Source organism: Podarcis cretensis, assembly GCF_951804945.1.
Source record: "Podarcis cretensis genome assembly, chromosome: 4".
Classification (NCBI taxonomy): domain Eukaryota; kingdom Metazoa; phylum Chordata; class Lepidosauria; order Squamata; family Lacertidae; genus Podarcis; species Podarcis cretensis.
The window spans coordinates 3,787,901-3,813,025 of NC_137173.1; the positions used below are offsets into that span (position 1 = coordinate 3,787,901).

General features: G+C 48.7%; 3 protein-coding genes across 3 annotated transcripts in view; all 3 read left to right on the forward strand.

Moving 5' to 3' along the window:
• The first annotated feature begins 4,793 nt into the window (after positions 1 to 4,793).
• On the forward strand, positions 4,794 to 14,501 carry LOC307214704 (uncharacterized protein). The gene is made up of 6 exons (XM_079973618.1): positions 4,794 to 4,846; positions 5,830 to 6,322; positions 6,520 to 6,601; positions 6,887 to 6,969; positions 7,908 to 8,034; positions 11,481 to 14,501. The coding sequence occupies exons 2-6, from the start codon at positions 5,921 to 5,923 to the stop codon at positions 13,190 to 13,192; spliced, it is 2,406 nt and encodes an 801-aa protein (XP_079829744.1). The 5' UTR covers positions 4,794 to 4,846; positions 5,830 to 5,920; the 3' UTR covers positions 13,193 to 14,501.
• Positions 14,502 to 21,251: 6,750 nt separating this feature from the next.
• LOC307214833 (uncharacterized protein) overlaps positions 21,252 to 25,125 on the forward strand; it is a 67,947-nt gene continuing 64,073 nt past the window's right edge. Inside the window, exon 1 of the mRNA XM_079973879.1 lies at positions 21,252 to 21,271. The gene's annotated coding sequence lies outside the window, so the exon portion shown is untranslated. The remainder of the gene's footprint in view (positions 21,272 to 25,125) is intronic.
• Positions 21,279 to 25,125, forward strand: part of LOC307214751 (uncharacterized protein) — a 73,273-nt gene continuing 69,426 nt past the window's right edge. Inside the window, exons 1-2 of the mRNA XM_079973724.1 lie at positions 21,279 to 21,302; positions 22,444 to 22,936. Of these exons, the coding sequence (XP_079829850.1) occupies positions 22,535 to 22,936 (402 nt within the window). The 5' untranslated portion in view covers positions 21,279 to 21,302; positions 22,444 to 22,534. The remainder of the gene's footprint in view (positions 21,303 to 22,443; positions 22,937 to 25,125) is intronic.

Consider the following 25,125-nt stretch of genomic DNA (forward strand, 5'->3'; position numbering starts at 1 on the left):
TAGAGAACGTACAGATAGGTACAGGTCAGGAACTAAATGTGCACTTAACATTCTAGGGTGATAAGAAAAGAATGTATACAGATAGATAAGAGCAGGTCAGGACATGTAAGCTGAACTTAATACAAACTGAAAATTACAGGCTGGTGCCAGGGTGGTGAGAAAGGAATGTACTGAAAGATAACTATTCATCAGGCAGGACTCCGCCCTGTGGCTGCATGAGGGGTGATGTGTTGTATGAACAAGTATTCAGCGAACCGCTCGTTCCAGTCTCCCCGATCCAGGCGCGCCAGTGCCTCTTTTGCCGAGCACACCATTCTCTCTGCTTGCCCGTTGCTGGATGGATGAAATGGTGCCGTTAGGGCATGGCGAATGCCTAGTCTCAAAAGATACAGCTCAAAAGTGCCTGACGTGAACTGTGGTCCATTGTCGGAGACCAGGACACCAGGACACCCATGCGTCGCAAAGAGGCCTCGCAGCACCCGGATGACAGCCTCGGTAGTGGTGGAGGGCATCAGAGCCACCTCCAGCCATTTGGAATAGGCGTCCACCACTACCATAAAGGTCCGGCCGTGAAAGGGGCCGGTCAGATCGATGTGCACCCTTGACCAGGGTGTCTTGGGCGTCTCCCAGGTGTGACCCTTAGCTGCCGGTGCTGCAGGCCTCGATTCTTGGCACGGTTGACAGGGGGGAACCCAGGCAGTGATGGCATCGTCCATGTTAGGCCACCAGACGTAACACCGAGCCAACGCCTTCATTTTGACGATTCCCGAGTGGCCAACGTGCAGAGCCTCCAGGACATGTTGTCTTTGGGGAATCACAACGTGGTCTCCCCACAGCAGACAGCTGTGATGAGCCGAGAGTTCATGTTGTCTGGTTGCGAAGGGCTGGAACTCCAACGCAAAAGGCCCTTGTGGCCACCCCGTCCACACCCAGTTGAGAGCACACGGCTGATGGTGCGATCCTGGGCAGATGCAGAAGCCACAGTGGCAGCCGATACAGGTGCTGCCAGAAGATCCTCAATTAGGAGGAGCGATGAAGCAGGAGCCGGGTCTTCCACAAACGCTGGAAGAGGGCAACGGCTGAGATAGATGCCATAGATGGTATTCATGGAACCTCTTCACTCCAGCCACAAGTGCCAGTGCCTCCTTGTCGAGCTGGCTGTAATTCCGTTCAGTCAGAGATAGCGTCCTGGAAAAGTAGGTGAGCGGTGCTTCTCTTCCATCTGGAAAATGGTGACTAAGGACAGCGCCGATGCCAAAAGGTGAGGCGTCGCAGGCAAGGACCAGCGGCCTGGCTTCACTGTACTGTACCAGCACACTGTCCGATGAAAAGAGAGCCTTGACCCCGTTGAAGGTGGCCGTCTCCCAATGACCCCAGGCCCAAGGCGTCTTAGTGCTAAGGAGTCGGTGAAGAGGCTCAGCCACCGTGGCTTTGTGGGGCAGGAACATGTTATAAAAGTTCAGCAGCCCCAGGAATGCCTGCAACTCCATCTTGTTCTTTGGGATGGGGGCCTGCTGGATAGCGCGGATCTTGGATGTGGTCGGGTGAAGGCCGGAGGCGTTGATAAGATAGCCCAGGAACTCTACCTGTGGAACAGCGATCTGGCACTTCTCCCTCTTTACCTTGAGCCCGGCCTCCTGGAACCTTGTCAGCACGTACGGAGGTGCTTGAACAGCTGCTGGTGTGAGTCTGCGGACACCAAGACGTCATCAAAATATGGTACCATGCCCGGAAGCCCTTGCAGGAGACGCTCCATAAGGCTTTGGAAGATGCCAGGAGCCACACTCACCCCGAACGGTGGCAATGGAATGCCCCTCGGTGGGTGACGATCATCTGGGCTTCAATAGTGGCATCATCGACGGGCAGTTGTTGATAGGCTTGGGCAAGGTCCAGCTTAGCAAAGACCTTACCCTCACCCAGGGAATGCAGCAGGTGTTGGACAACAGGAACCGGATAAGCGTGCTGCTGGAGTGCCTTGTTGATCATGCACTTGTAGTCAGCGCAGATTCTCACCAACCCGTCTGGCTTGACAGGCGTGACGATGGGTTTCCCACTTGGCATGGTCAACCGGCTCCAAAACTCCTTGGGCGATCAGCTTGTCCAGTTGTTCGTCCACCTTAGCCTTGAGAGCAAAGCGAACCCGGCGTGGCTTTAGCTTGATGGGGGCGACTTGTGGATCAAGGCTAAAGGAGATGGGCGTACCTGTATATTGCCCCAAAGTGCCTTCAAAAACCTTGGCAAAGTCTTTGACCAGACCCTGAGTCTCTGCGTTAGAGATGCAGTTGATGCCGGTGACTTCCAAGCCGAGGGCATCAAACCAGTCTAGCCCTAGGAGGCTTTAAAGAAAATCTCACCTTTAAAGTAACCCTCTAAGTAACTAAACCGAATTGACCCAAGCCTGCCTACCTCTGCCAACCTCAACTTCGCTCTTCAAGCCAAAAGACAACACTTCCCTGTCCCCGGGTGAAACCCCCTGGCCTTTCATTGGTAGAGCTGCCACAACACCAGTGGCATTTACTTCAGTGCTGCACGAGGAATGACTGAGCGGGCGGCGAGATGCTTTCAGCCTCGGACACTTGGCGGGTTCTGAAATGGCCATGCAGGCCAGATTCATGACCCTGGCGGGCTGGATTAGGCCCACGGGACATAGATTGAGGACCCCTGGCCTACACTGACTGGCAGCAGCTCCCCAGAGTTTCAGGCAGGGATTTCGTCCAGCCCTTGCAGGAGATGTCAGGGGTTGACCCTGGGACATTCTGCATGCCAAGCAGATGCTCTAGGGCTCCCCATATTTCCCTGCACTTTCAATGCTATGCTATTAGAAACTGTGGAGATTCCACCTGCCACTTTTGAAAGGAGAACACTCCCCTGATTAATAATAATAATAATAATAATAATTTATACCCCACCCATCTGGCTGGGTTTTCCAAGCCACTCTGGGCGGCTTCCAACAAGATATTAAAATACAATAGTCCATCAAATATTAAAAGCTTCCCTAAACATAACAACAACCATCCATTTTCAGTCCATTGAATTAGCAATTAAGCATTTCTGGAAAGGGAAATGGCATATTTTGTATATTAGTATAAAAAGCATGCATAGGAAAGTATTACTCATTTATTTTGAGAATAGGATTTATTTCTTTTGAACTTTGCTGGGTTCCTCCTTGGCAGCCAGTGCGATTGTTTCAGCAGGGCTCGAACTCAGGACCCGCTGCCTTGAGGGACATCTAAGAGCAGCTGGGCAGGGGAAAGGTCTCCCTTGGGAGGTGGGGGACTCTCCTTCCTTGGAGGTTTCTCAGGAGAGGTCAGACGGCCATCTGCCCTGGATGCTTGAGCGGAGATTCCTGCATTGCTGGGGGTTGTAATAATAATAATTTATAATTTATACCCCGGCCTTCAGTTTGTAAACCGAGGTACCACTGTATCATCATCATCATCATCATCATCATCATCACCACTGCTACTTCTACCTGAAATTCCATAAGTCTAGCTCTTCTCTGAGATTTTGTTTGGCCCAGTCATGGCATCCCCTCCATCTCCAATGTCAGTCGTCTCTTTGGTCAACCCAAGATTGACAGGAGCAAAAACAAAAACAGAAAACCTGAAGCTACTTATCTTTCCTAACAATTCTGAAGCTGACATTTAAGATGGCCTGGGCAGTTGAGAGCAGCCCAATCGTGGTAGAAAAAGGAATAATTTGAAGAAGATTGTTCAAAGAAAAAACTGTAAGTTACTTTTTATTGTGGGGGTGTTAGGTTCCCAGGAGTTATAGGAGGCGCCGTTGAGCTTTGTGAAAATATATGAGGTTGGTCACATTCAGGTATTTTTTGAATTTCCAGGCAGATATGACAATCCCACAGGGAGCCTTACCAAGAGAGGCCACGATCCCACGATTCTCCTCCATGACGTCCTTATGCAGAGCTCTCTGGTCTCAACAACAACAACAACAACAACAACAACAACAATAATTTATACCCTGCCCATTTGGCTGGGTTTCCCCAGCCACTCTGGGCGGCTTCCAACAAAATATTAAAATACAATAGTCCATCAAATATTAAAGCTTCCCTAAACATAATAACAACAACCATCCATTTTCAGTCCATTGAATTAGCAATTTGAACTTTGCTTGGTTCCTCCTTGACAGCCAGTGAGATTGTTTCAGCAGTGCTAGAACAGCCATCTGCCATGGAAGCTTTAGCTGAGATTCCTGCATTGCTGGCGGTTGTAGTAATAATAATAATAATAATAATAATAATAATAATAATAATAATTTATTTATATCCCGCCCATCTGGCTGGGCTTCCCCAGCCACTCTGGGCGGCCTCCAATCAAACACTAAAATACAATAACCTATTAAACAGGACTGCCTATTTAGGGAACTAGACCCGGCCCCCTCTTGCTTCGGGTTGGACTAGATGACCCTGGGATCCCCTCCTCTCTCTCCACTCCTGAATTCCAGGAGGAGCTTCCTTGCCTCCTGCAAAGCCCTTTTCCCTGCAGGCTCTTCCTCTGGTTTCTGGCCAAGGGAGGGAGATGCTCAGAGTCCAGCCAAGAGCCTCACCCCCAAAAGGATATCTGGGCATGGGCGGAGCCGGGGGGGCAGCTGCCCCCCGAAATCCATAAAAAATAATAAGAATCTGAGAGAGGGCTGAGCGAGGGAGGACTCGGCTTGGCAAGGGTTAAAGGGAAGTGAGCTGCCTTCCTAGAGAGGACAGGAAGCGGGGGGGGCAGGTCCTCCAGCTCCAAGGCCCCTCCCTCCCCAGTCCTTTCCTGCAAGGAAGGGGGGGGTGTTGCTTTGGGGTCTCTCCTGCAAGGGCTGCCTCGCTCTCCCCTCCTGGGATCTGGTGAGTCTCCTCTCTCTCTCTCTGGGATCTGGTGGGGGTCCCAGGGCTGCAGCAGGGGAGGGGGCCTGGGGGGCCTGATCTGCTCCTGCAGGGGGGGGGGACCCCAAGTCAGGGAGGAGGAGAGGGTCCTGCCAGGGAGGGGCCAGGTCTGCCACGCTCTCCTTCCTGCAGATCAGAGGATCCCTGACTCCCACAAAATCTCCCTTCTTTAAACAAAGAAGTCCCTGGCTCTTTAACTCTGTGTGACTTCGCTCAGCGTCATTGCACAACGGAGGAAACATGTGCAAATGGTTTTCCAAAGCTGGACGGGGAGGTGGACACTAGTCCCTCCCAAAAAAAGAAAAAACCACGGGGAGGGAGGAAGGGAAAGTAGGAAAGAGAGGCCAGGAATAAAGAGAGGGATCCCAGCCCATAGTCTGGCTGCTGCATTGCAAACCAGTTTGTGTTAAGCCATCTAATAGAACAACAAAAAATCAAGGGAGATGTCTTTGGCCCCGCCCACTTGGCCCTCTGGGGGTTGGCCAGATACATACCTGGCCCTCAGAGCAAAGAAAAAGGGACCCCACCCCAGAAGTCTGTTTGAAAGTCCAAGTGCAAGAAAAGGAGACAGAAGCAGTGGAGTGGGGGGGGGGAGCAACTTCTGAGGACCCCCAGGTGAGGACCCCCCACTAGAACCAAGCATCTATTTTTCACAAGATAGGTTCCGACGTCATCAATTGACTGGAAGGATGGAGAAACCAGGTTGATTAATCTCTCAGAAATCCCTTCAGTTGCCTCCACATTCTGCATTCCTAGAAGGCTAGAGACTTATTTCTTCTCCTCTTCCTCCTCCTCTTTTTTTTTAAAAAGATATCTCATGGTCTGGGATGCGGTGCAGTCCAGCCCTGGTTCCCAGCAAGACTCATCCATGCTTGCTCAGGGAACCATTCCCCCCCCCCCCCGTCCTACAAATTCTATAACAGAACAATGTATTTGCTTTGTAGGATTTGCTAGAGCTTCTCATTTAGACGGGCAGAACTTGGCAGAAGACCAAAGGGTTCCTTCCGATCTCTCAGAGGCTTCCTAAGAGCACAGATGGATGAGCAAGACTCAGCTGGCCCTGGAACAGGAAGAGGCCATGCCAGCCAAACAGGGAGCACTGGGGGGTTCTGGGAAAACTCTGTGCAGAAGATCCTGGGTGAGGTGGACACCCTCCGCTCAGAGGTGCAGAGTCAGCAGTTGAGGCAGTTCTGCTGCCAGGAGGGCAAAGGACCCCGAGAGGTTTGCAGCCGACTCTACCACCTTGACCATCAGTGGCTGAAGCCAGAAAGGCACACGAAAGCTGAGATGCTGGACCTGGTGATCTTGGAGCAGTTCCTGGCTGTCCTTCCACTGGAGATGGAGAGCTGGGTGAGGGAATGCGGAGCGGAGACCAGTTCGCAGGCGGTGGCCCTGGCCGAAGGTTTCCTCCTGAGTCAGGCAGAGGAGAAAAAGCAGGTGAGAGAGACTTTCCACTGGATACTCCCAAGGGGCTCCAAACAGGACAGAGAAGATCCCATAATGGTCTGCTGATGGCCCATGCTTTTTCTGGGAAAACCATCCATGGAATGAGATCTCACACCCTTCAAGTCTTTGTCATTCTCTTTCTAGTATTTCTCCCCATTCTCTGTTTTGAATCCTTGTTTCTTTTTCAGGGAAAGGATCTCTTTGCAGAAATGGACCTGGATTCCTGTGAGGCAGAGAGGCCTCCGTTGGACACCAGAGAGAGGCCACTGGGTAAGGAGGAAGGTGGTTTTTCTCAATTTGGTCTCATTCTGTTGGTTTCCCAACTCATCTGAGGGTTCTTTTCATCTTGTTTTGGGGGGAGACAGTTGGGAACAAGGGTCCAGAGGAGGGGAGATGTATTTCTGCACAAACAAACATATGAAATGGGCACAAACCTCCAAATGCACTCAGCAGGTAAGGTTTTCTCAAAGGCCCATCTGTAGTTAGAGATGCCCTGTTTCACCTGTGAGAGAAGCAGGCACTCCTGGCATCCTGCTTACCTTTTCTCTCTTGCAGGTGACAGAAGGATGCCGGCAAGACCTCATGATCTGCCTTTTCATGGGGGCAGAAGGGAAGCAGCGGCTGTGGAACCAGATCAGGTCAGGGGAAGCTGCCTTGTGGGGACAGAGGCTGAGGGATGGAGCAATGTCATTTACTGGTTGGGCACAGAGGAATGGTGGGAGGAAGCAGCCGGGGAACTAGGAAGGGAAGATGGCTGAGAGCCCAAGAAGTGGAGGTAGAAGAAGGATGGGCGGTCAGAGGGAGAAGAGGGAGAAGCCTGGGAAGAGGAGGTGTCAGAAGCTGAAGGGCGTAGTGAGCTGGGAGACTCTGTGGCAGAATGCAGTGCAGAATCAGAGGCAGAAGAGGAAGGCGGCAAGTGGGAAAGGAAGGTCGAGAGGCAGAGGTGAGTCAGGATAAATAAGAGCCACCGGTGGCTCCCTCTCCTTTTGCCAGAAGCCACCCTCCCTGCTTGTCTCTCAGACCCAGGAGACCCCCCTGCATTGCAGGAATCTCTGCTAGATCATCCAAGACAGATGCCCAACCAAAAGAGACTTATTTTATTTCTAGATTGATAACTGAATGCAAAAATTGGTTTCTAAGAAGTGGACAAATGAGAACAAATAGTGGCCTGGGTTCAACTAACCAGCCCCATCGGATGAAAAATGGGGCTTGCTCCACATTCCTCCCCCTCTCCATGCCCCCATGACCCCCTTGGATTTGACTCTAGGGCATTGGGAGGGAACCTTCCCAGAACGGCTCACAAGGAGATGAGAAAGTGGATCCTTCCATTGGGGAAACTGGAATGCTTGCGTAGGCAGAATGACTTGAAAAACACAAGGTGGACTACCACCTATTTGCGCAGAAACGAATACCCATAATTAAAATGCAGATTAAAATAAGCATCCATAATTAAAATGTGCAGCAAAGCAATCGTATTAAAACAGCACCACAATGTACAGGAAGGAAGCAACAGAGCATTGTGGAGCAGATCATATTTCTGCTGTCTCAGAGGAAGATATTTCCCTTTTTCTTTTAGGGTCCAGTGTGCTTTGAAGATATTGCTGTTCGTTTCACGGATGAGGAGTGGGCGTTGCTGGATCCTGACCAGAGAGCTCTGCATAAGGACATCATGGAGGAGAATCGTGGGATCGTGGCCTCTCTTGGTAAGGCTCCCTGTGGGAACGTTATAGCTGCCTGGAAATTCAAAACATACCTCTATGGGACCAACCTCACATATTTTCACAGAGCTCAATAGTGGCCCCTATAACACCTGGGAACCTAACACCCCCACATTAAAGAGTAACTTACAGTTTTTTCTTTGAACAATCTTCCTCAAATTATTCCTTTTTCTACCATGATTGTGTTAGGATATTGATGTTCCGTTCCACCTAAACAGATGTGTGGAGCTATTGTATGTCACATGTCTGTTTACATTCCAGCACAGCTTGCTGGGAACTTCCGTTTGTGTATAGCTTTTGCCTCATGCTTCCTGCTCTTAGACATGAAGGAGAGCAGACATGTTTTCCTTTGTCTTGATCTATGCTGAATAAACTGCTTGTAAATATGCTTTACATATGCCTCTGTACACCCTTCTGTTGCACAGAGTTAATTACTCTGCTGATTAGAGGGTGCTCCAGCTTCTGAAGAGTTCTGAAGCTGCGGGTCGCTGTTTGATGCTGTTCCGAGGACCGGAGTTTGCCCGGTTACCGGCCGGTGGGCTGGAGCCAGCTGGGGGCTTGCCAAATGCCCCTGTTTCCCTTGGACGCATCCCAACAGATTGGGCTGGTCTGAACTTCAGAGGCCATCTTAATGTTAGTTTTTATTGTTCAGCTCTGGCCCTTGAGCTGATACGGCTCATCTTGCCTTGAGCCCAGCAGAGTAAAATCCCAGAGTCCGCAAACGAAAGGATGAAGCAGGTATGGTGCTACATTGCGAAAAGCTTTATTCCTGAACTATGCTGAGATTATAAAAATATACATCTTGTCTCTGTGAGAAGCAGAGAGCAACTCTCAACGAAACGACAGAACAAAGAAACAGGAAACCAGTGAACGTCACAGTCTCCCTTTCCCGTGGGAACCCAACAGTAACTTGACTGTGGAATGGAAACATAGTCCCATGACTTGCAGCTGCTCAATGAGGGAAACAGAAACTAACACTTAAATGTCAGCTTCAGAATTGTTAGGGAAGCTGAGTAGCTTCAGGTTTTTGTTTTTGCTCTTGTCAGTCTTGGGTTGACCAAAGAGAGGACTGGCAGCGAAGCTCAGGTGCTGCCAGCCAGAGAAGAAGCAGGCCTAGGGAGAGGAGAGTTAGCAGCGGAAGGCAGAGAGGAGGGGGAGAGGAACTGTCATTTGAGCTCTGAACAAAGGGGAGAAGAAAAAGAGAGAGAGAGTGACAGACAGCTGTGTGAGAGCTACAGGAGTGAGTCAGACGCTGGAATGCAGGAAGCATTCTCTGCCAAATTTAAAGATACTGGAAGAGAAGGTGGGGGCTTCCGTGCTGGGGAAGGGGGAGGAGCTCAGTTTGGGCAACTCCATCTTCTGGGGAGGACGATGAGCAGAGGAGCTCCGTCCAAGTTTGTTGTTTTAGCAATAAATCGGAAATTATTAACAGCCAGAGTCGTCTCACGTTTGTGGGAAAGACCAAGCCATAACAAGGACTGACATTAGAGATGGAGGGGATGCCATGACTGGGCCAAACAAAATCCATCCCAGAGAAGAGCTAGGCTTATGGAATCTCAGGTAGTAGTAGCAGTAGTGATGATGATGATGATGATGATGATGACGACGACGACACAATGGTACCTCGATTTACAAACTTAATCTTTTCCGGAACAGGACTGTTCTTAAATCAGGGTACCACTGTAGTAATAATAATAATTTTTATTTCTACCCTGCCCATCTGGCTGGGTTGCCCCAGCTACTCTGGGCAGCTTCCAACACATATGTAATCATGAAACATAAATAACACTAATCTGATTCCATATAAAAAGAACATTAACTTTAAAATGAATAACTTCTACTAGTGGCCAAAATTTTGGAAACCTTTTGTGAAAAGTGTATTTCTGAGATTTGATGGCTCATAACACCACTTTTGTGTGGAGTAATACCATAAAATTATATAGCAACGGAAAGATAATTTAATGAAGAAAGTAATGCAATGACTTTTATGAAGGAGTATTTATTGGAACAGCAGTCATAAAGTGAAAACGTGAAACCTTTGGTAACCATTGGTAACCTTTAGTTGTAATTACGGCTTTACAACGCCTTCCCATGAGGTTTTTAGTTCTGCAGCTCTAATAATGTGAAACCAAGACTGAATTCTGGCCTCTGTTAATTGGGCTTTATTGCTGGGTTGCCTTTGATTAACAAGTTTCTTTAGTCGGCCCGATAGATTTCCGATTGGGTTAAAGTTTGAGCTATTCCCAGGACATTCCGGCAGTGAAATATCATTATCTTGAATGCACCTTTTGCACACAGCAGCAACACGACATAGAGCTGAATCCTGTTGAAAATATATAAATGCTTCGGTATCTGGGAAAAGATCACCTGCGGAACACTTCAGTTTGGGCTAAAGTATTTCGTTTTATGTATTTTGGGGCATTTACATTCCCATTAATGACACAAATTCTGCCCACACCTTTTGCTGTGATACAACCCCAGATCATCACACTGTCTGGGTGTTTCACGGTCAGTGTAATGCAAGTAGGATGTAAATCTTCTCTGATTCTTCTCCTCGCGTATTTCATGCCACCTTACCAAGCAAGGAGATTTGGGTCTCATCCCTCCAAATAACACTGTCCCATTGTTCCACTGTACAGTTAACATGGGTTTCATCTTTTCAACCTTTGTTTGAGAGATAACAATGGCTTTTTCCTTAGAACTCTAACATTTAGACCAGTCCTTGCACTCAACTTCACATTACATTGTGCCATGTCATCTTGTATACACCCAGATGATTTTCTTCTGTCATGTAGGCACAGTCTCTCCACTCGTCCATCGTCACTTGCCTTTGTGCACCTTTCCCTGCCTTTACCGGTCTGATTTTGTAGTGACTGAGTCTCCTTATACCTCTTCAAAAATATAGAAATGCCAGCTTTGGTTATGTTTTCCCCAATCTCTCTTCTAATTTCTTCATAAATGTAGCCTTGTTCACTTAATAGTACAATCTTACATCGCTTTTTGGGTGACCAGTCAACGTTTTGTGCTATTTCTATAATTTTATTATGTTTTACAACATAAGTAAATTGTGCTTCATTTTTCTGGTTATTTGGCTATAATGTTTGATAGAATACGGTATAATTAAACAAACTTTGTTGAATTGCATTCTTGATGAAATTATGTTTCCATTGATATATAATGTTATATTATTACTCCAAAAGAAGCGGTGTTTTGAGCCATCAAACCTCTGAAATACACTTTTCTCCAAAAGGCTTCTGCAATTTTGACCACTACTGTATATCAAACAAAGCAACATTGAACGACACATCAGAATCTCATAATAAATATGTTGGTTAATGACAAACAACACATGTAATGAACATACACCCAACTCCCTTCAGTTCTTCTCCATTTATTCCTGAGGCTCTAATCCCTTTCTCTCTCCAATGCAGATTGTGATGAAATGGAAACTGAGAACAAAGGTGAACACGACAAAATCCCCAGAGAGGAGAAACCACGCAAAAATTTGGAGTGTGGAGAAAGCTGCAGTCAGAGCTCCCATTCCACTTCCCATCAACAAAATGTCATTGGAAAGAAACTCTATCACTGCATGGAATGTGGAAAAAGCTTCAGTCACAGCTCCCATCTCATTTCCCATCAAAGAATTCATACAGGGGAGAAACCCTATCAGTGTGTGGAATGTGGAAAGAGCTTCACTGATAGCTCCTCTCTCAATTCCCATCAAAGAATTCACACAGGGGAGAAACCCTATCAGTGCGTGGAATGTGGAAAGAGCTTCAGTCAGAGATCCCATCTCACTTACCATCAAAGAATTCATACAGGGGAGAAACCCTATCAGTGTGTGGAATGTGGAAAGAGCTTCAGGAAGAGCTCCCATCTCACCTCCCATCAAAGAATTCATACAGGGGAGAAACCATATCAGTGTGTGGAATGTGGAAAGAGCTTCACATGTAGTTCCTCTCTCACCTCCCATCAAAGAATTCATACAGGGGAGAAACCCTATCAGTGTGTGGAATGTGGAAAGAGCTTCACTCACAGCCACAGTCTCACTTTCCATCAAAGATTTCATACAGGGGAAAAACCCTATCAGTGTGTGGAATGTGGAAAAAGCTTCACTGATAGCTCCTCTCTCACCTCCCATCAAAGAATTCATACAGGGGAGAAACCATATCAGTGTGTGGAATGTGGAAAGAGCTTCACTGATAGCTCCTCTCTCACCTCCCATCAAAGAATTCATACAGGGGAGAAACCCTATCAGTGTGTGGAATGTGGAAAGAGCTTCATTCACAGCCACAGTCTCACTTTCCATCAAAGAATTCATACAGGGGAAAAACCCTATCAGTGTGTGGAATGTGGAAAAAGCTTCACTCATAGCTCCTCTCTCACCTCCCATCAAAGAATTCATACAGGGGAGAAACCATATCAGTGTGTGGAATGTGGAAAGAGCTTCACTGATAGCTCCTCTCTCACCTCCCATCAAAGAATTCATACAGGGGAGAAACCCTATCAATGTGTGGAATGTGGAAAGAGCTTCACTCATAGCTCCTCTCTCACCTCCCATCAAAGAATTCATACAGGGGAGAAACCTTATCAATGTGTGGCATGTGGAAAGAATTTCAGTAAGAACTCCTATCTCACTTACCATCAAAGAATTCATACAGGGGAGAAACCCTATCAGTGTGTAGAATGTGGAAAGAGCTTCAGTCAGAGCTCCCATCTCACTTCCCATCAAAGAATTCATACAGGGGAGAAACCCTATCAGTGTGTGGAATGTGGAAAGAGCTTCACTGATAGCTCCTCTCTCACCTCCCATCAAAGAATTCATACAGGGGAGAAACCCTATCAATGTGTGGAATGTGGAAAGAGCTTCAGTAAGAGCTCCTATCTCACTTACCATCAAAGAATTCATACAGGGGAGAAACCCTATCAGTGTGCAGAATGTGGAAAGAGCTTCAGTCAGAGCTCCCATCTCACTTCCCATCAAAGAATTCATACAGGGGAGAAACCCTATCAGTGTGTGAAATGTGGAAAGAACTTCAATCAGAAATACAGTCTCACTTCCCATAAAAGAATCCATACAAAGGTTGGAAAAAACATTATACAGCTTTTGGAGCCTGGCAAATCCGCATCTTTTAGCCTTTAGCTGATTCACATCTACTGCCCTTTTAACGTGGTTTTTTGTGTTTTTATGTTGTAACATTCATCAGACCTGTGGGTGTAGGGAATAGGTGCCAACTATTAAAGGTCTGGGGGTCTTTGCCCCCCCCCAATAAAATATTTGAGGAGAACTTCAAATTGGCCGCCCGATTTATGGCGGACGGAAGCTCTTTCAGCTGAAAGAGCCCTGGCACTTTCAAGATTGGGGTGATCGTGAGAGCATTGCGGAACCCCGAAAAATACCTCAGACTGAGCATACTGAGAACCTGCTGTTTCAGCGGGTACCCTTAGCAACTCCCCTGCTCCCCAGTAAGCGTTAGTAAGAGCTCCGAGAGCGAGCGGGATTGGAGACGGTACTGTGGAGTCAACTCGCTTCCTTCATTGCGCGAAGCTCTAAAGATCGTGAGTGACCAATTTCTCGGACTAAATTAAGATTGGAAAACTGTGAGTAAAAAGGGTTTGCATTTGGACATTAAATTGGACTGGAAGGGATTTAAACACGGAGGTTGATCCCTTTCCGCTGAAGTGAAAGTGAAAGCAGTTACCGCTGACCGAAGCCGTAAGTTTAAAAGACTTGCTAAAAACTTTCAAGGAAATATTCCAAGCCCCTCTTTCTGCAGGGGGAAGGGGGGAGAATTTGACTGAATTGGGACCCTGCATGAGATAGATTTGACAGAGAATAGACTCTTGCTTTCTGGAAGCGGACCTCCCAGTGAGGAAAGGCTAGACTCCATTATTACGTCACAAAGGGAGAGGATACTTTCAACTTTTGTTTTCCTCTTTGGGGATTACAAAGTAACTGCTGCTGTCTGAACTCGCTGAAACATTGTACAGTGTATCTTTTACCCTCCTGGAATTGTTTACAATAGTTCAAATCAAATTTGGATGCTTTTCAATAGGAATAAGAAGAGTAAAAGATTGGCGATAGGCGAAGGGGATCGAGATCCGGATATGCTCGTACGCCTTCCAATCTGCACCCCATCCCGAGGGGCGACGGTAGGGTGAGCAAGGATTACTCACCTCCGTCACTGGTGTTGTGCAATGCCAGGTCTATAGGCAACAAAACCGCCACCCTGTGAGATTTCTTTACCTCGCAGGGGGTTGACCTGGCTTGTGTGACGGAGACCTGGGTGCGTGAAGGGGAAACTGTTACCTTACGAGAGATGGCGCCCCTAGGTTTCTCCATCCTCCACCAGTTGCGGACTGTGGGCCGGGGGGGAGGGGTGGCATTATTAATCCGGGAAGATTGTTCTTTCAGGGCTCTACCATCACCATCGATCCCCGGCATTGAATGTATTGGCCTAGTGTGGGGCTCTGAGGTGAGCTTGGCTGTCTGGCTGGTGTACCGGTCACCTAGTGCACCAGCAGCCACCCTGTCAGGTCTGCTGGAGGCGGTGGCCGGCTGGGCCTTGGAGTTCCCTAACCTATTGGTATTGGGGGACTTCAACATCCATGCTGATGCCACTCCCTCCTCACAGGCTCTGGACCTGGTGTCTTCCATGGTGACACTAGGGCTCTCCCAGTTTCTTTCGGGCCCCACACATCAAGCAGGCCACACGCTGGATTTGATCTTTGGCGCCGGTATAGATGTGATCATGTCTCTTTCGATGAAGGTGCCATGGTCTGATCACTACGCTCTGAAAGCCAGGATTGACTTTCCACCCCCACCCTGCTTAGGTGGCCAGCCAATTTGGGCTCGCCCGCAGAGGCTGATGGACCCTGATAGATTCCGTCAAGCCTTGCGGGACCTTGCTCCCCCTGGCAACTCATTGACTGAGCTTGTTGAGGGCTGGAATATCCAGCTCCTGGCAGCCATCAATGAGATCGCACCTAAGCGCCCTCTGCGACACCGCAGAAACCGGGCTCCCTGGTTTACCGAGGGGCTCCAGAAAATGAAGCGGGACCTCAGACGGCTAGAGCGAGTATGGCGGGGTGCCCGTGACGGAGCCTCAAGAAGATCTTATAGGGTTTTTATGAAAACCTATGAGATGGCAGTGAAGGCCACTAAGAAGTCTTACTTCTCGGCCTCCATAGCACCTGCTAGCTCTCGCCCGGTGCAATTATTTAGTATAATTAGGTCGTTAACGTCCCTTGAAGGACAGCCAAATTTAAATAACAATCTGACACACAGCTGTGAGGCATTTGTGAGCTGTTTTGCGGAGAAGGTCCTGTTGCTCCGCCATGATCTCCCTGCCAATTTGGATACAATAAAGGAACTGGAGGCCCCTCAACTGTCCTCTGGTCCAGTATTGGACCACTTTGACCGGATATCCCCAGCCGCTGTGGACAGACTCCTCCGAGCTGGAAAGCCCACCACCTGTCCTCTTGACCCGTGCCTGTCTTGGCTGATTAGAGCGTGTCCAGACGAGGTGTGGGCCCCCCTGGGGGATATCATCAATTTGTCCCTTGGCACCGGGATATTCCCAGGGGAACTGAAGGAGGCAGTGGTGCGCCCGCTCTTAAAGAAAACATCATTAGATCCCTTAGATCTATCCAATTACCGCCCGGTTTTGAATCTTCCATTCCTGGGTAAGGTGATTGAGAGAGTGGTTGCTGAACAGCTTGGTAGGTTTCTGGATGAAACATCGGCTCTGGATCCATTCCAGTTCGGCTTCCGCACTGGTCATGGGACCGAGACGGCTCTGGTCGCCCTAACAGATGATCTCCGCAGGCAGCTGGATCGAGGCGGGTCGGGGCTGCTGATTCTTCTAGACCTGTCAGCAGCCTTCGACATGGTCGATCACAAACTCCTGGACCACCGCCTTGCCGACGTGGGGATTCAGGGCACAGTCCTTCAATGGCTGCGCTCGTTTCTCTCTGGTCGGGGACAGAGGGTGGCGCTTGGGGGGGAATTGTCATCTTGCCACTCCTTGGTGTGTGGAGTGCCCCAGGGTGCGATACTCTCCCCAATGCTTTTTAACATCTTTATGCGCCCCCTCGCCCAGCTTGTCCGGAGTTTTGGGCTGGGCTGCCATCAGTATGCTGATGACACCCAACTCTATCTGTTGATGGATGGCCATCCTGACTCAGCCCCAGACACACTGACCAGATGTTTGGAAGCTGTGGCTGGATGGTTACATGGGAGCCGGTTGAAGTTAAATCCTTCAAAGACAGAGGTCCTCTGGCTGGGACTGGATGATATGGGATTGAGGGGGCAACTCCCATCTCTTGCGGGGGTGCAATTAGTGCCAGCACCGTCCGTTAAGAGTTTGGGTGTAATCTTCGATACCTCCCTCTCCATGGAGGCGCAGATTGCAGCTATAACAAAGGTGGCATTTTTTCATCACCAAGCTAAGCAGTTGGCTCCTTACCTCTCTCGCCCTGACCTAGCCACTGTGATCCATGCGACGGTCACCTCCAGACTGGATTATTGTAACTCGCTCTACGTGGGGCTGCCCTTGAGACTGACCCAGAAACTCCAGCGGGTGCAGAATGCCGCAGCGAGACTCCTTACGGGGTCTTCGCTGCGAGATCACATTCATCCGGTGCTATACCAGCTGCACTGGCTCCCGGTGGAGTACAGGATCAGGTTTAAGGTGCTGGTTTTAACCTTCAAAGCCCTATACGGCCTAGGACCCTCGTACCTACGGGACCGCCTCTCCTGATATGCCCCACAGAGGAACTTACGGTCTTCAAATAAAAACATCTTGAAGGTCCCAGGCCACAGAGAGGTTAGGCTGGCCTCAACTAGAGCCAGGGCTTTTTCGGCTGCGGCTCCAACCTGGTGGAATGCTCTGTCACAAGAGACAAGGGCCCTGCAGGACTTGACATCTTTCCGCAGGGCCTGCAAGACAGAGCTGTTCCACCAAGCCTCTGGTCAGGGCGCAGCCTGACTCCCTCCTTTGGCAATCTTTACAAAACTTTAGTTTATGGTTGCTATCAATTTTGATTTTAATTAATTTTTATAATGTTGCACTGTTTTAGTGTTGTTAGCCGCCCTGAGCCCGGCTTCGGCTGGGGAGGGCGGGATATAAATAAATTTTTTTATTATTACTATTATTTAAAAGGGAAATTCCCTTATTCCGAACAGGATTCCTTGCAAGAAAAGGGAAAAGTTGACAGCTATGAGGGAGAGGATCCCAAAGACCTGCTCCCCGCTGCCAGGACTCTCAGTTGTGAGGAACTGACAGCCTGACTTTTGCTGGAGCCAGAACAAGATTTCTTGCTCCAGGTGATAGAGAGCTGCCAGTCAGCTGCCCTGAGAGGCCTCCACGCCCTTCAGGTGTCCAAGCACCAGACAGCAGAGGCCATTCTGGGGAGGGACCACCAGGGGGAAGTGGGGGAGGACGGGGCTTTAGGGAAGGGGTTGTCCGTCTGCCGGTGAGGAGGACCCTACTGGCCCAGGTTCACGTATCCTGTTTGAAAGGGGAATCATCTTAGGGCCTTCCTGTGAACATCTGGGTCAGGAATGCTGTTCCTGGAATGGACAAACACACAAGAGGTAACCGGCTGTGCATTCACATAAACAATACTCTTCTATATATTCTTATCACAATATCAAAGGTTTATCTTGCACATAAACAACACATAAAGTGCAATAATATAGATGGAAGTACCCAATAAATCAGTTCATTCATAAAGACCAAACGTCTGCTAGTTTCTGTTCCACATATGTTCATAAGGTCCAAATTGGAGCCTACTACAAGTTCCACAGCATTGACAAGGATTCATAGCTGTCAACTTTCAGATTTGAAAATAAGGGATCAGAAGCCTCACCTGTCCTGGAGACAGTCTACAAGATATCTAACAATCCGGGATAGCAGCGGGAAACGGCGCTGGAATAAGGGAATTTCCCGCAAAAAAAGGGAAGGTTGACAGCCATGCAAGGATTTCCGGAATAATGCCTTGTTTCGCTCTCATGGGCTTCATCCGTTGTACATATTCTAAGCAACAGAAATGAATATAATGTTGTAATTCAACATATTTTAACAAATTAACAAACCTGTGTTTCATCCAGAAACCTACCAAGCTGTTCAGCAACCACTCTCTCAATCACCTTACCCAAGAATGGAAGATTCGAAACCGGGCGCTAATTGGATAGATCTAAGGGATCTAATGATGTTTTCTTTAAGAGTGGACGCACCACTGCCTCCTTCAGTTCCCCTGGGAATATCCCGGTGCCAAGGGACAAATTGATGATATCCCCCAGGGGGGCCCGCACCTCGTCTGGACACGCTCTAATCAGCCAAGACGGGCACGGGTCAAGAGGACAAGTGGTGGGCTTTCCAGCTTGGAGGAGTCTGTCCACATCGGCTGGGGATACTGGAGCAATACTGGACCCGAGGACAATCAAGGGGCCTCCAGTTCCTTTATTGTATCCAAATTGGCAGGGAGGTCATGGCGGAGCAACAGGACCTTCTCCGCAAAAAAGCTCGCAAATGCCTCACAGCTGTGTGTCAAATTGTTATTTAAATTTGGCTGTCCTTCGAGGGACGTTAAAGACCGAATTATACTAAATAATTGTGCCGGGCGAGAGCTAGCGGAGGCAATGGAGGCCGAGAAGTAGGACTTCTTAGTGGCCGTCACTGCCATCTCATAGGTTTTCATAAAAACCCTATAAGGGAAAAGTTGACAGCTATGCTCTCCCTACTCTTGTTTCCTCCAATAGTCACCATTGCTGGATGAAGAAAGCCTGTGGCACATCGTCAAGAAGAGAAAAACAAGTAATAAATGAAATAAGAAACTGAGAAAATAAGAATCCACTGATAGCCTCGCCTTGTCCTCCGTCAACTGCCACCAACTGCTCTCTTCTCCACTCGCCTCACTACTAACCCAAAATGGCCGCCTGCAAGTCTGTGGTCCTTGTCACCATGGCAACCCCCCCCCTCACCTGGACCTGGGCCCACCTGGCTCCACCTATTGGGAGATGATCTATAATGAAATGAAAAAAAAAATGTTTAAGTTAACCTTTGTTAAAAGACCAGAAGCATTTTTATTAGATGTTTTAGGGCAAGATTTACCAAAAATTAAGAATAATCCATTCATGTATGTGACAACAGTGGCCAGAATTTAACTAGCTCAAAGATGGAAAGGCGATGAAATACCAGCAAAAGAACACTGGCAAGAAAAGTTGGTGGAATAACTGAGAGACTTAAAGATAAGGGCAAAACTGACTTTTAAAAAGATTGGGAAGCTTTTAAGATGTATATATAGAAACAATGCGTAGAAATGAACTCACTGGCAGGATTTGAGTGATACACTTACAGAGGACAAATACAAATAGAAAATACAATTATGAGGTAAAAATGAGAAGGAAGAGACAAATGTTATTACCTTCATTTTAAAATGTAAGGAATACAAAATTATAAGCAAAAGAAACAGAGGTGTTATAAACCAGGAAGGGAAGTTGGGGGAAGTCGCGGGGGAGGGGGGGCGGTGTTAATTGAAATTGTACAATGTAATTTGAATTCTTGATTATGTTAAAATTTCCTTAATTCAGTTATTAAAAGTGGCTCCTCTTACTTAAGGGCCGTACAGACCTCATGGGACACCAGAGCAGATTCCCTTGTTGCTTTTTTAGTCAACCAGCAATGGGGGTTGCATTTCCTTATTTACAGGAGGGCTGTTGCTGAAGCACATGACATGCTCTTCACACTTAGTTATCTATTAGGAGCACAGGCACAAATTGTGTGTGTGTGTGTGTGTGTTTGTATTTGCAAACTACCCCAGTCTCTGAGCAGTGAGATTCCAGGGGTCCCAGACACTTCTCCAGATTCAGTTTCCTTGGAACGAGGGTCAGTGGAGACTGGGGCGTCTTTATGATATAGTTTTAATTACTCACATACACAACCGGAGTGTAGGACGGAGGGGCTCACAGCATCAACACCCAAACAGATTGCTTCTACATTAGTCACAGCTTTGGCTCCGGCACAGAGCAAGCTGGTTTCGGGGTTTCCCACAACTCTCTCTGGGTCTTGCTTTCCTACCTAGCAGCCAGGTGAGATGGGAGGGGGGGAGGACACCCCCCCATTAGCTGCAGCTCTTGCAACCCAGCTCCTTCGTTGGGGATGCTGAGGAGGACACTCTGTGGCCAGCGAAGGCCCTTGTCTTGCCAAGAAACTTGTCTGTGGGAATCGTGCATCCATAATGCTATGGAAAGGGTGAATGTCTTCTAGAATTCTCTGGTGTCACCAGAAGAGGAAGCAGTTCTTTTCAGTTAGGTCTGTTATCAACTACAGAGGATGGGTAGCCTTGGGAGCCTCTTGGGGAGATGGAAGTGATGAAAGGACTGAATCCATGAGGGAGAGCTACTTGCTCTGAGATGGGGGAACCCATTGTTAACTGGCAGCTTCTCCCCAGAGTTCCAGGCAGGGATTTTGTCCAGCCCTTGCAGGAGAAGTCAGGGGTTGACCCTGGGTCATGCTGCATGCCAAGCAGATGCTCTAGGGCTCCCCATATTTGCCTAGCCTTTCAACGCTATGCTATTAGCAACCATGGAGATTCCACCTGCCTCTTTCTGGTCGATTTAAATAATAATAATAATAATAATAATAATAATTTATTTATATCCCGCCCATCTGGCTGGGCTTCCCCAGCCACTCTGGGCGGCCTCCAATCAAACACTAAAATACAATAAGCTATTAAACAGGGCTGCCCGTTTAGGGAACTAGACCCAGCCCCCTCTTGCTTTGGGTTGGACTAGATGACCCTGGGATCCCCTCCTCTCTCTCCACTCCTGAATTCCAGGAGGAGCTTCCTTGCCTCCTGCAAAGCCCTTTTCCCTGCAGGCTCTTCCTCTGGTTTCTGGCCAAGGGAGGGAGATGCTCAGAGTCCAGCCAAGAGCTTCACCCCCAAAAGGATATCTGGGCATGGGCGGAGCCGGGGGGGGCAGCTGCCCCTCAAAATCCATAAAAAATAATAAGAATCTGAGGATCTGCCAAGCGAGGGAGGGCTGAGCTGGAGGGACTCGGCTTGGCAAGGGTTAAAGGGAACTGAGCTCCCTTCCTAGAGAGGACAGGAAGCAAGGGGGGGCCAGGTCCTCCAGCTCCAAGCCCCCCCCCCCAGTCCTTTCCTGCTTTGGGGTTTCTCCTGCAAGGGCTGCCTCGCTCTCCCCTCCTGGGATCTGGTGAGTCTCCTATCTCTCTCTCTGGGATCTGGTTGGGGTCCCAGGGCTGCAGCAGGGGAGGGGGCCTGGGGGGCCAGATCTGCTCCTGCGGGGGGGGGGGACCCAAGTCAGGGAGGAGGAGAGGGTCCTGCCAGGGAGGGGCCAGGTCTGCAACGCTCTCCTTCCTGCAGATCAGAGGATCCCTGACTCCCACGAAATCTCCCTTCTTTAAACAAAGGAGTCCCTGGGACTTTAACTCTGTGTGACGTCGCTCAGCCTCATTGCACAAGGGAGGAAACATGGGCAAATGGTTTTCCAAAGCTGGACGAGGAGGTGGACTAGCCCCCCAGAAAGAAAAAAACACCATGGGGAGGAAGGAAGGGAAGGTGGGAAAGAAAGGCCAGGAATAAATAAAGAGAGGGATCCCAGCCCAGAGTCTGGCTGCTGCATTGGGGACCAGTTTCCCAGTCGTCTCCAAGGGCAGCTCCCCACGGAGGCCACTGCAGCCAGCCCCTCGCACCCAGAGCAGGGCATCCCAGGACCACAGCCTCTCTGCCCCAAAGGGATTGTTGCTGGAAAACCACCTGGAAATCGGCACACCTACTCACTGAGCCTCCAGGGACCTTGGCATCAATGGCTGTGTGTGCGTTGTTAATAATAATAATAATAATAATAATAATAATATAAGAATAAAAAATTACCCTCCTAAATTTCAAGGGAGATGTCTTTGGCCCTGCCCACTTGGCCCTCAGGGGGTTGGCCAGATACATACCTGGCCCTCAGAGCAAAGAAAAAGGGACCCCACCCCAGAGGTCTGTCCTGAGAGTGGCAGAGAGTCCAAGTGCAAGAAAAGGAGACAGAAGCAGCGGAGTGGGTGTAGGTGTGGGGGGCAACTCCTGAGGACCCCCACTAGAACCCAGCATCCATTTTTCACAAGATAGAAATGACTCCTTTGTCAGTAGGTTCCGACGTCTTCAATTGACTGGAAGGATGGAGAAACCAGGTTGATTCATCTCTCAGAAATCCCTTCAGTTGCCTCCACATTTTGCATTGCTAGAAGGCTAGAGACTTGTTTCTTCTCTTTCAAAAAGATAGCTCATGGTCTGGGATGTGGTGCAGTCATGCTTGCTCAGGGAACCATTTCCCCCCCTGTCCTACAGATTCTATAACAGAACAATGTATTTGCTTTGTAGGATTTGCTAGAGCTTCTCATTTAGACGGACAGAACTTGGCAGAAGACCAAAGGGTTCCTTCCGATCTCTCAGAGGCTTCCTAAGAGCACAGATGGATGAGCAAGACTCAGCTGGCCCTGGAACACGAAGAGGCCATGCCAACCAAACTGGGAACAGTGGGGGGTTCTGGGAAAACCCAGTGCAGAAGATCCATGGTGAGGTGGACACCCTCCGCTCAGAGGTGCAGAGCCAGCAGTTGAGGCAGTTCTGCTGCCAGGAGGCCAAAGGACCCCGAGAGGTTTGCAGCCGACTCTACCACCTTGACCATCAGTGGCTGAAGCCAGAAAGGCACACGAAAGCTGAGATGCTGGACCTGGTGATCTTGGAGCAGTTCCTGGCTGTCCTTCCACTGGAGATGGAGAGCTGGGTGAGGGACTGTGGAGTGGAGACCAGTTCGCAGGCGGTGGCCCTGGCCGAAGGTTTCCTCCTGAGTCAGGCAGAGGAGAGAAAGCAGGTGAGAGAGACTTTCCTCTGGATACTCCCAAGGGGCTCCAAACAGGACAGAAAACACCCCATAATGGTCTGCTGATGGCCCATCTATTTTCTGGGAAAGTATCCATGGAATGAGATCTCACACCCTTTAAGTCTTTGTCATTCTCTTTCTAGTATTTCTCCCCATTCTCTGTTTTGAATCCTTGTTTCTTTTTCAGGGAAAGGATCTCTTTGCAGAAATGGACCTGGATTCCTGTGAGGCAGAGAGGCCTCCGTTGAACACCAGAGAGAGGCCACTGGGTAAGGAGGAAGGTGAGTTTTCTCTGTTTGGTCTCATTCTGTTGGTTTTCCAACACATCTGAGGGTTCATTTCATCCTGTTTTGGGGGGACACAGTTGGGAACAAGGGTCCAGAAGAGGGGAGATGTATTTCTGCACAACAAACATATGAAATGGGCACAAACATCCAAATGCTCTCAGCAGGTAAGTCTTTCTCAAAGGCCCATCTGTAGTTAGAGATGCCCTGTTTCACCTGTGAGAGAAGCAGGCGCTCCTGGCGTCCTGCTTACCTTTTTTCTCTTGCAGATGGCAGAAGGATGCCGGCAAGACCTCCTGATCCGCCTTTTCATGGGGGCAGAAGGGAAGCAGCGGCTGTGGAACCAGATCAGGTCAGGGGAAGCTGCCTTGTGGGGACAGAGGCCGAGGGATGGAGCAATGTCATGGACTGGTTGGGCACAGAGGAATGGTGGGAGGATGCAGCTGGGGAACCAGGAAGGGAAGACGGCTCAGAGCCGAAGGAGTGGATGTGGAGGAAGGATGGGCGGTCAGAGGGGCAAGAGGGAGAAGCTGAATGGGCTTAGTGAGCTGGGAGACTCTGTGGCAGAATGCAGTGCAGAATCAGAGGCAGAAGAGGAAGGAGGCAAGTGGGAGAGGAAGGTTGAGAGGCAGAGGTGAGTCAGGAGAAGGAGGAGCCACCGGTGGCTCCCTCTCCTTTTGCCAGAAGCCACCCTCCCTGCTTGTCTCTCAGAGCCAGGAGACCAAAATAGGCTTATTTTAATTGTAGATTGATCATTGAATGCTGAAATTGTTTTCTAAGCAGTGGACAAATGAGAACAAATAGTGGCCTGGATTCACCTAACCAGCCCCATCGGATGAAAAATGGGGCCTGCCCCCCAATCCTCCCCCTCTCCATGCTCCTATGGACCCCTTGAATTTGGCTTTACGGCATTGGGAGGGAAGCTTCCAAGAAGCAGCTCAAGAGGAGAGGAGTAATTGGATCCTTCCATCAGGCAAACTGGAAGCAACAGAGCATTCTGGAGCAGATCATATTTCTGCTGTCTCAGAGGAGGACATTTCCCTTTTTCTTTCAGGGTCCAGTGTGCTTTGAAGATGTCACTGTTCGTTTCACGGACGAGGAGTGGGCGTTGCTGGATCCTGACCAGAGAGCTCTGCATAAGGACGTCATGGAGGAGAATTGTGGGATCGTGGCCTCTCTTGGTAAGGCTCCCTGTGGGATTGTCATATCTGCCTGGAAATTCAAAAAATATGTCTATAGACCAACCTCATATATTTTCACAGAATTCAACAGCGCCCCCTATAACACCTGGGAACTTAACACCCCCACAATAAACAGTAACTTAACCTTTTTCTACCACGATTGGGCTGCTCTCAACTGCCCAGGCCATCTTAAATGTCAGCTTCAGAATTGTTAGGAAAGATAGTAGCTTCAGGTTTTCTGTTTTTGTTTTTGCTCCTGTCAGTCTTGGGTTGACCCAAAGAGACGACTGACATTGGAGATGGAGGGGATACCATGACTGGGCCAAACAAAATTCATCCCAGAGAAGAAGAGCTAGACTTATTGAATTTCAGGTAGAAGTAGCAGTGGTGATGATGATGACGATGATGATGATGATACAGTGGTACCTCGGTTTACAAACTTAATCTTTTCCAGAACAGGACGTTTCTTATATCAAGGTACCACTGTAGTAATAATAATAATTTTTATTTATACCCTGCCCATCTGGCTGCATTCCCCCAGCCACTCTGGGCGGCTTCCAACACACATGTAAAAATGAAACATAAATAATAATAATAATCTGATCCCATATAAAAAGAACATTAACTTTAAAATGAACAACTTCTCCTAGTGGCCAAAATATGGAAACCTTTTGTGAAAAGTGTATTTCTGAGGTTTGATGGCTCATAACACCAC

Bases quoted from the DNA above. Each gene is read 5' to 3' on its own strand.
- LOC307214704 (XM_079973618.1), top strand. From the start codon at position 5,921: ATGGATGAGCAAGACTCAGCTGGCCCTGGAACAGGAAGAGGCCATGCC. The intron at 6,602-6,886 runs GTAAGGAGGAAG...TCTCTCTTGCAG, and splicing joins CACCAGAGAGAGGCCACTGG to GTGACAGAAGGATGCCGGCA. The intron at 8,035-11,480 runs GTAAGGCTCCCT...TCTCCAATGCAG, and splicing joins TGGGATCGTGGCCTCTCTTG to ATTGTGATGAAATGGAAACT.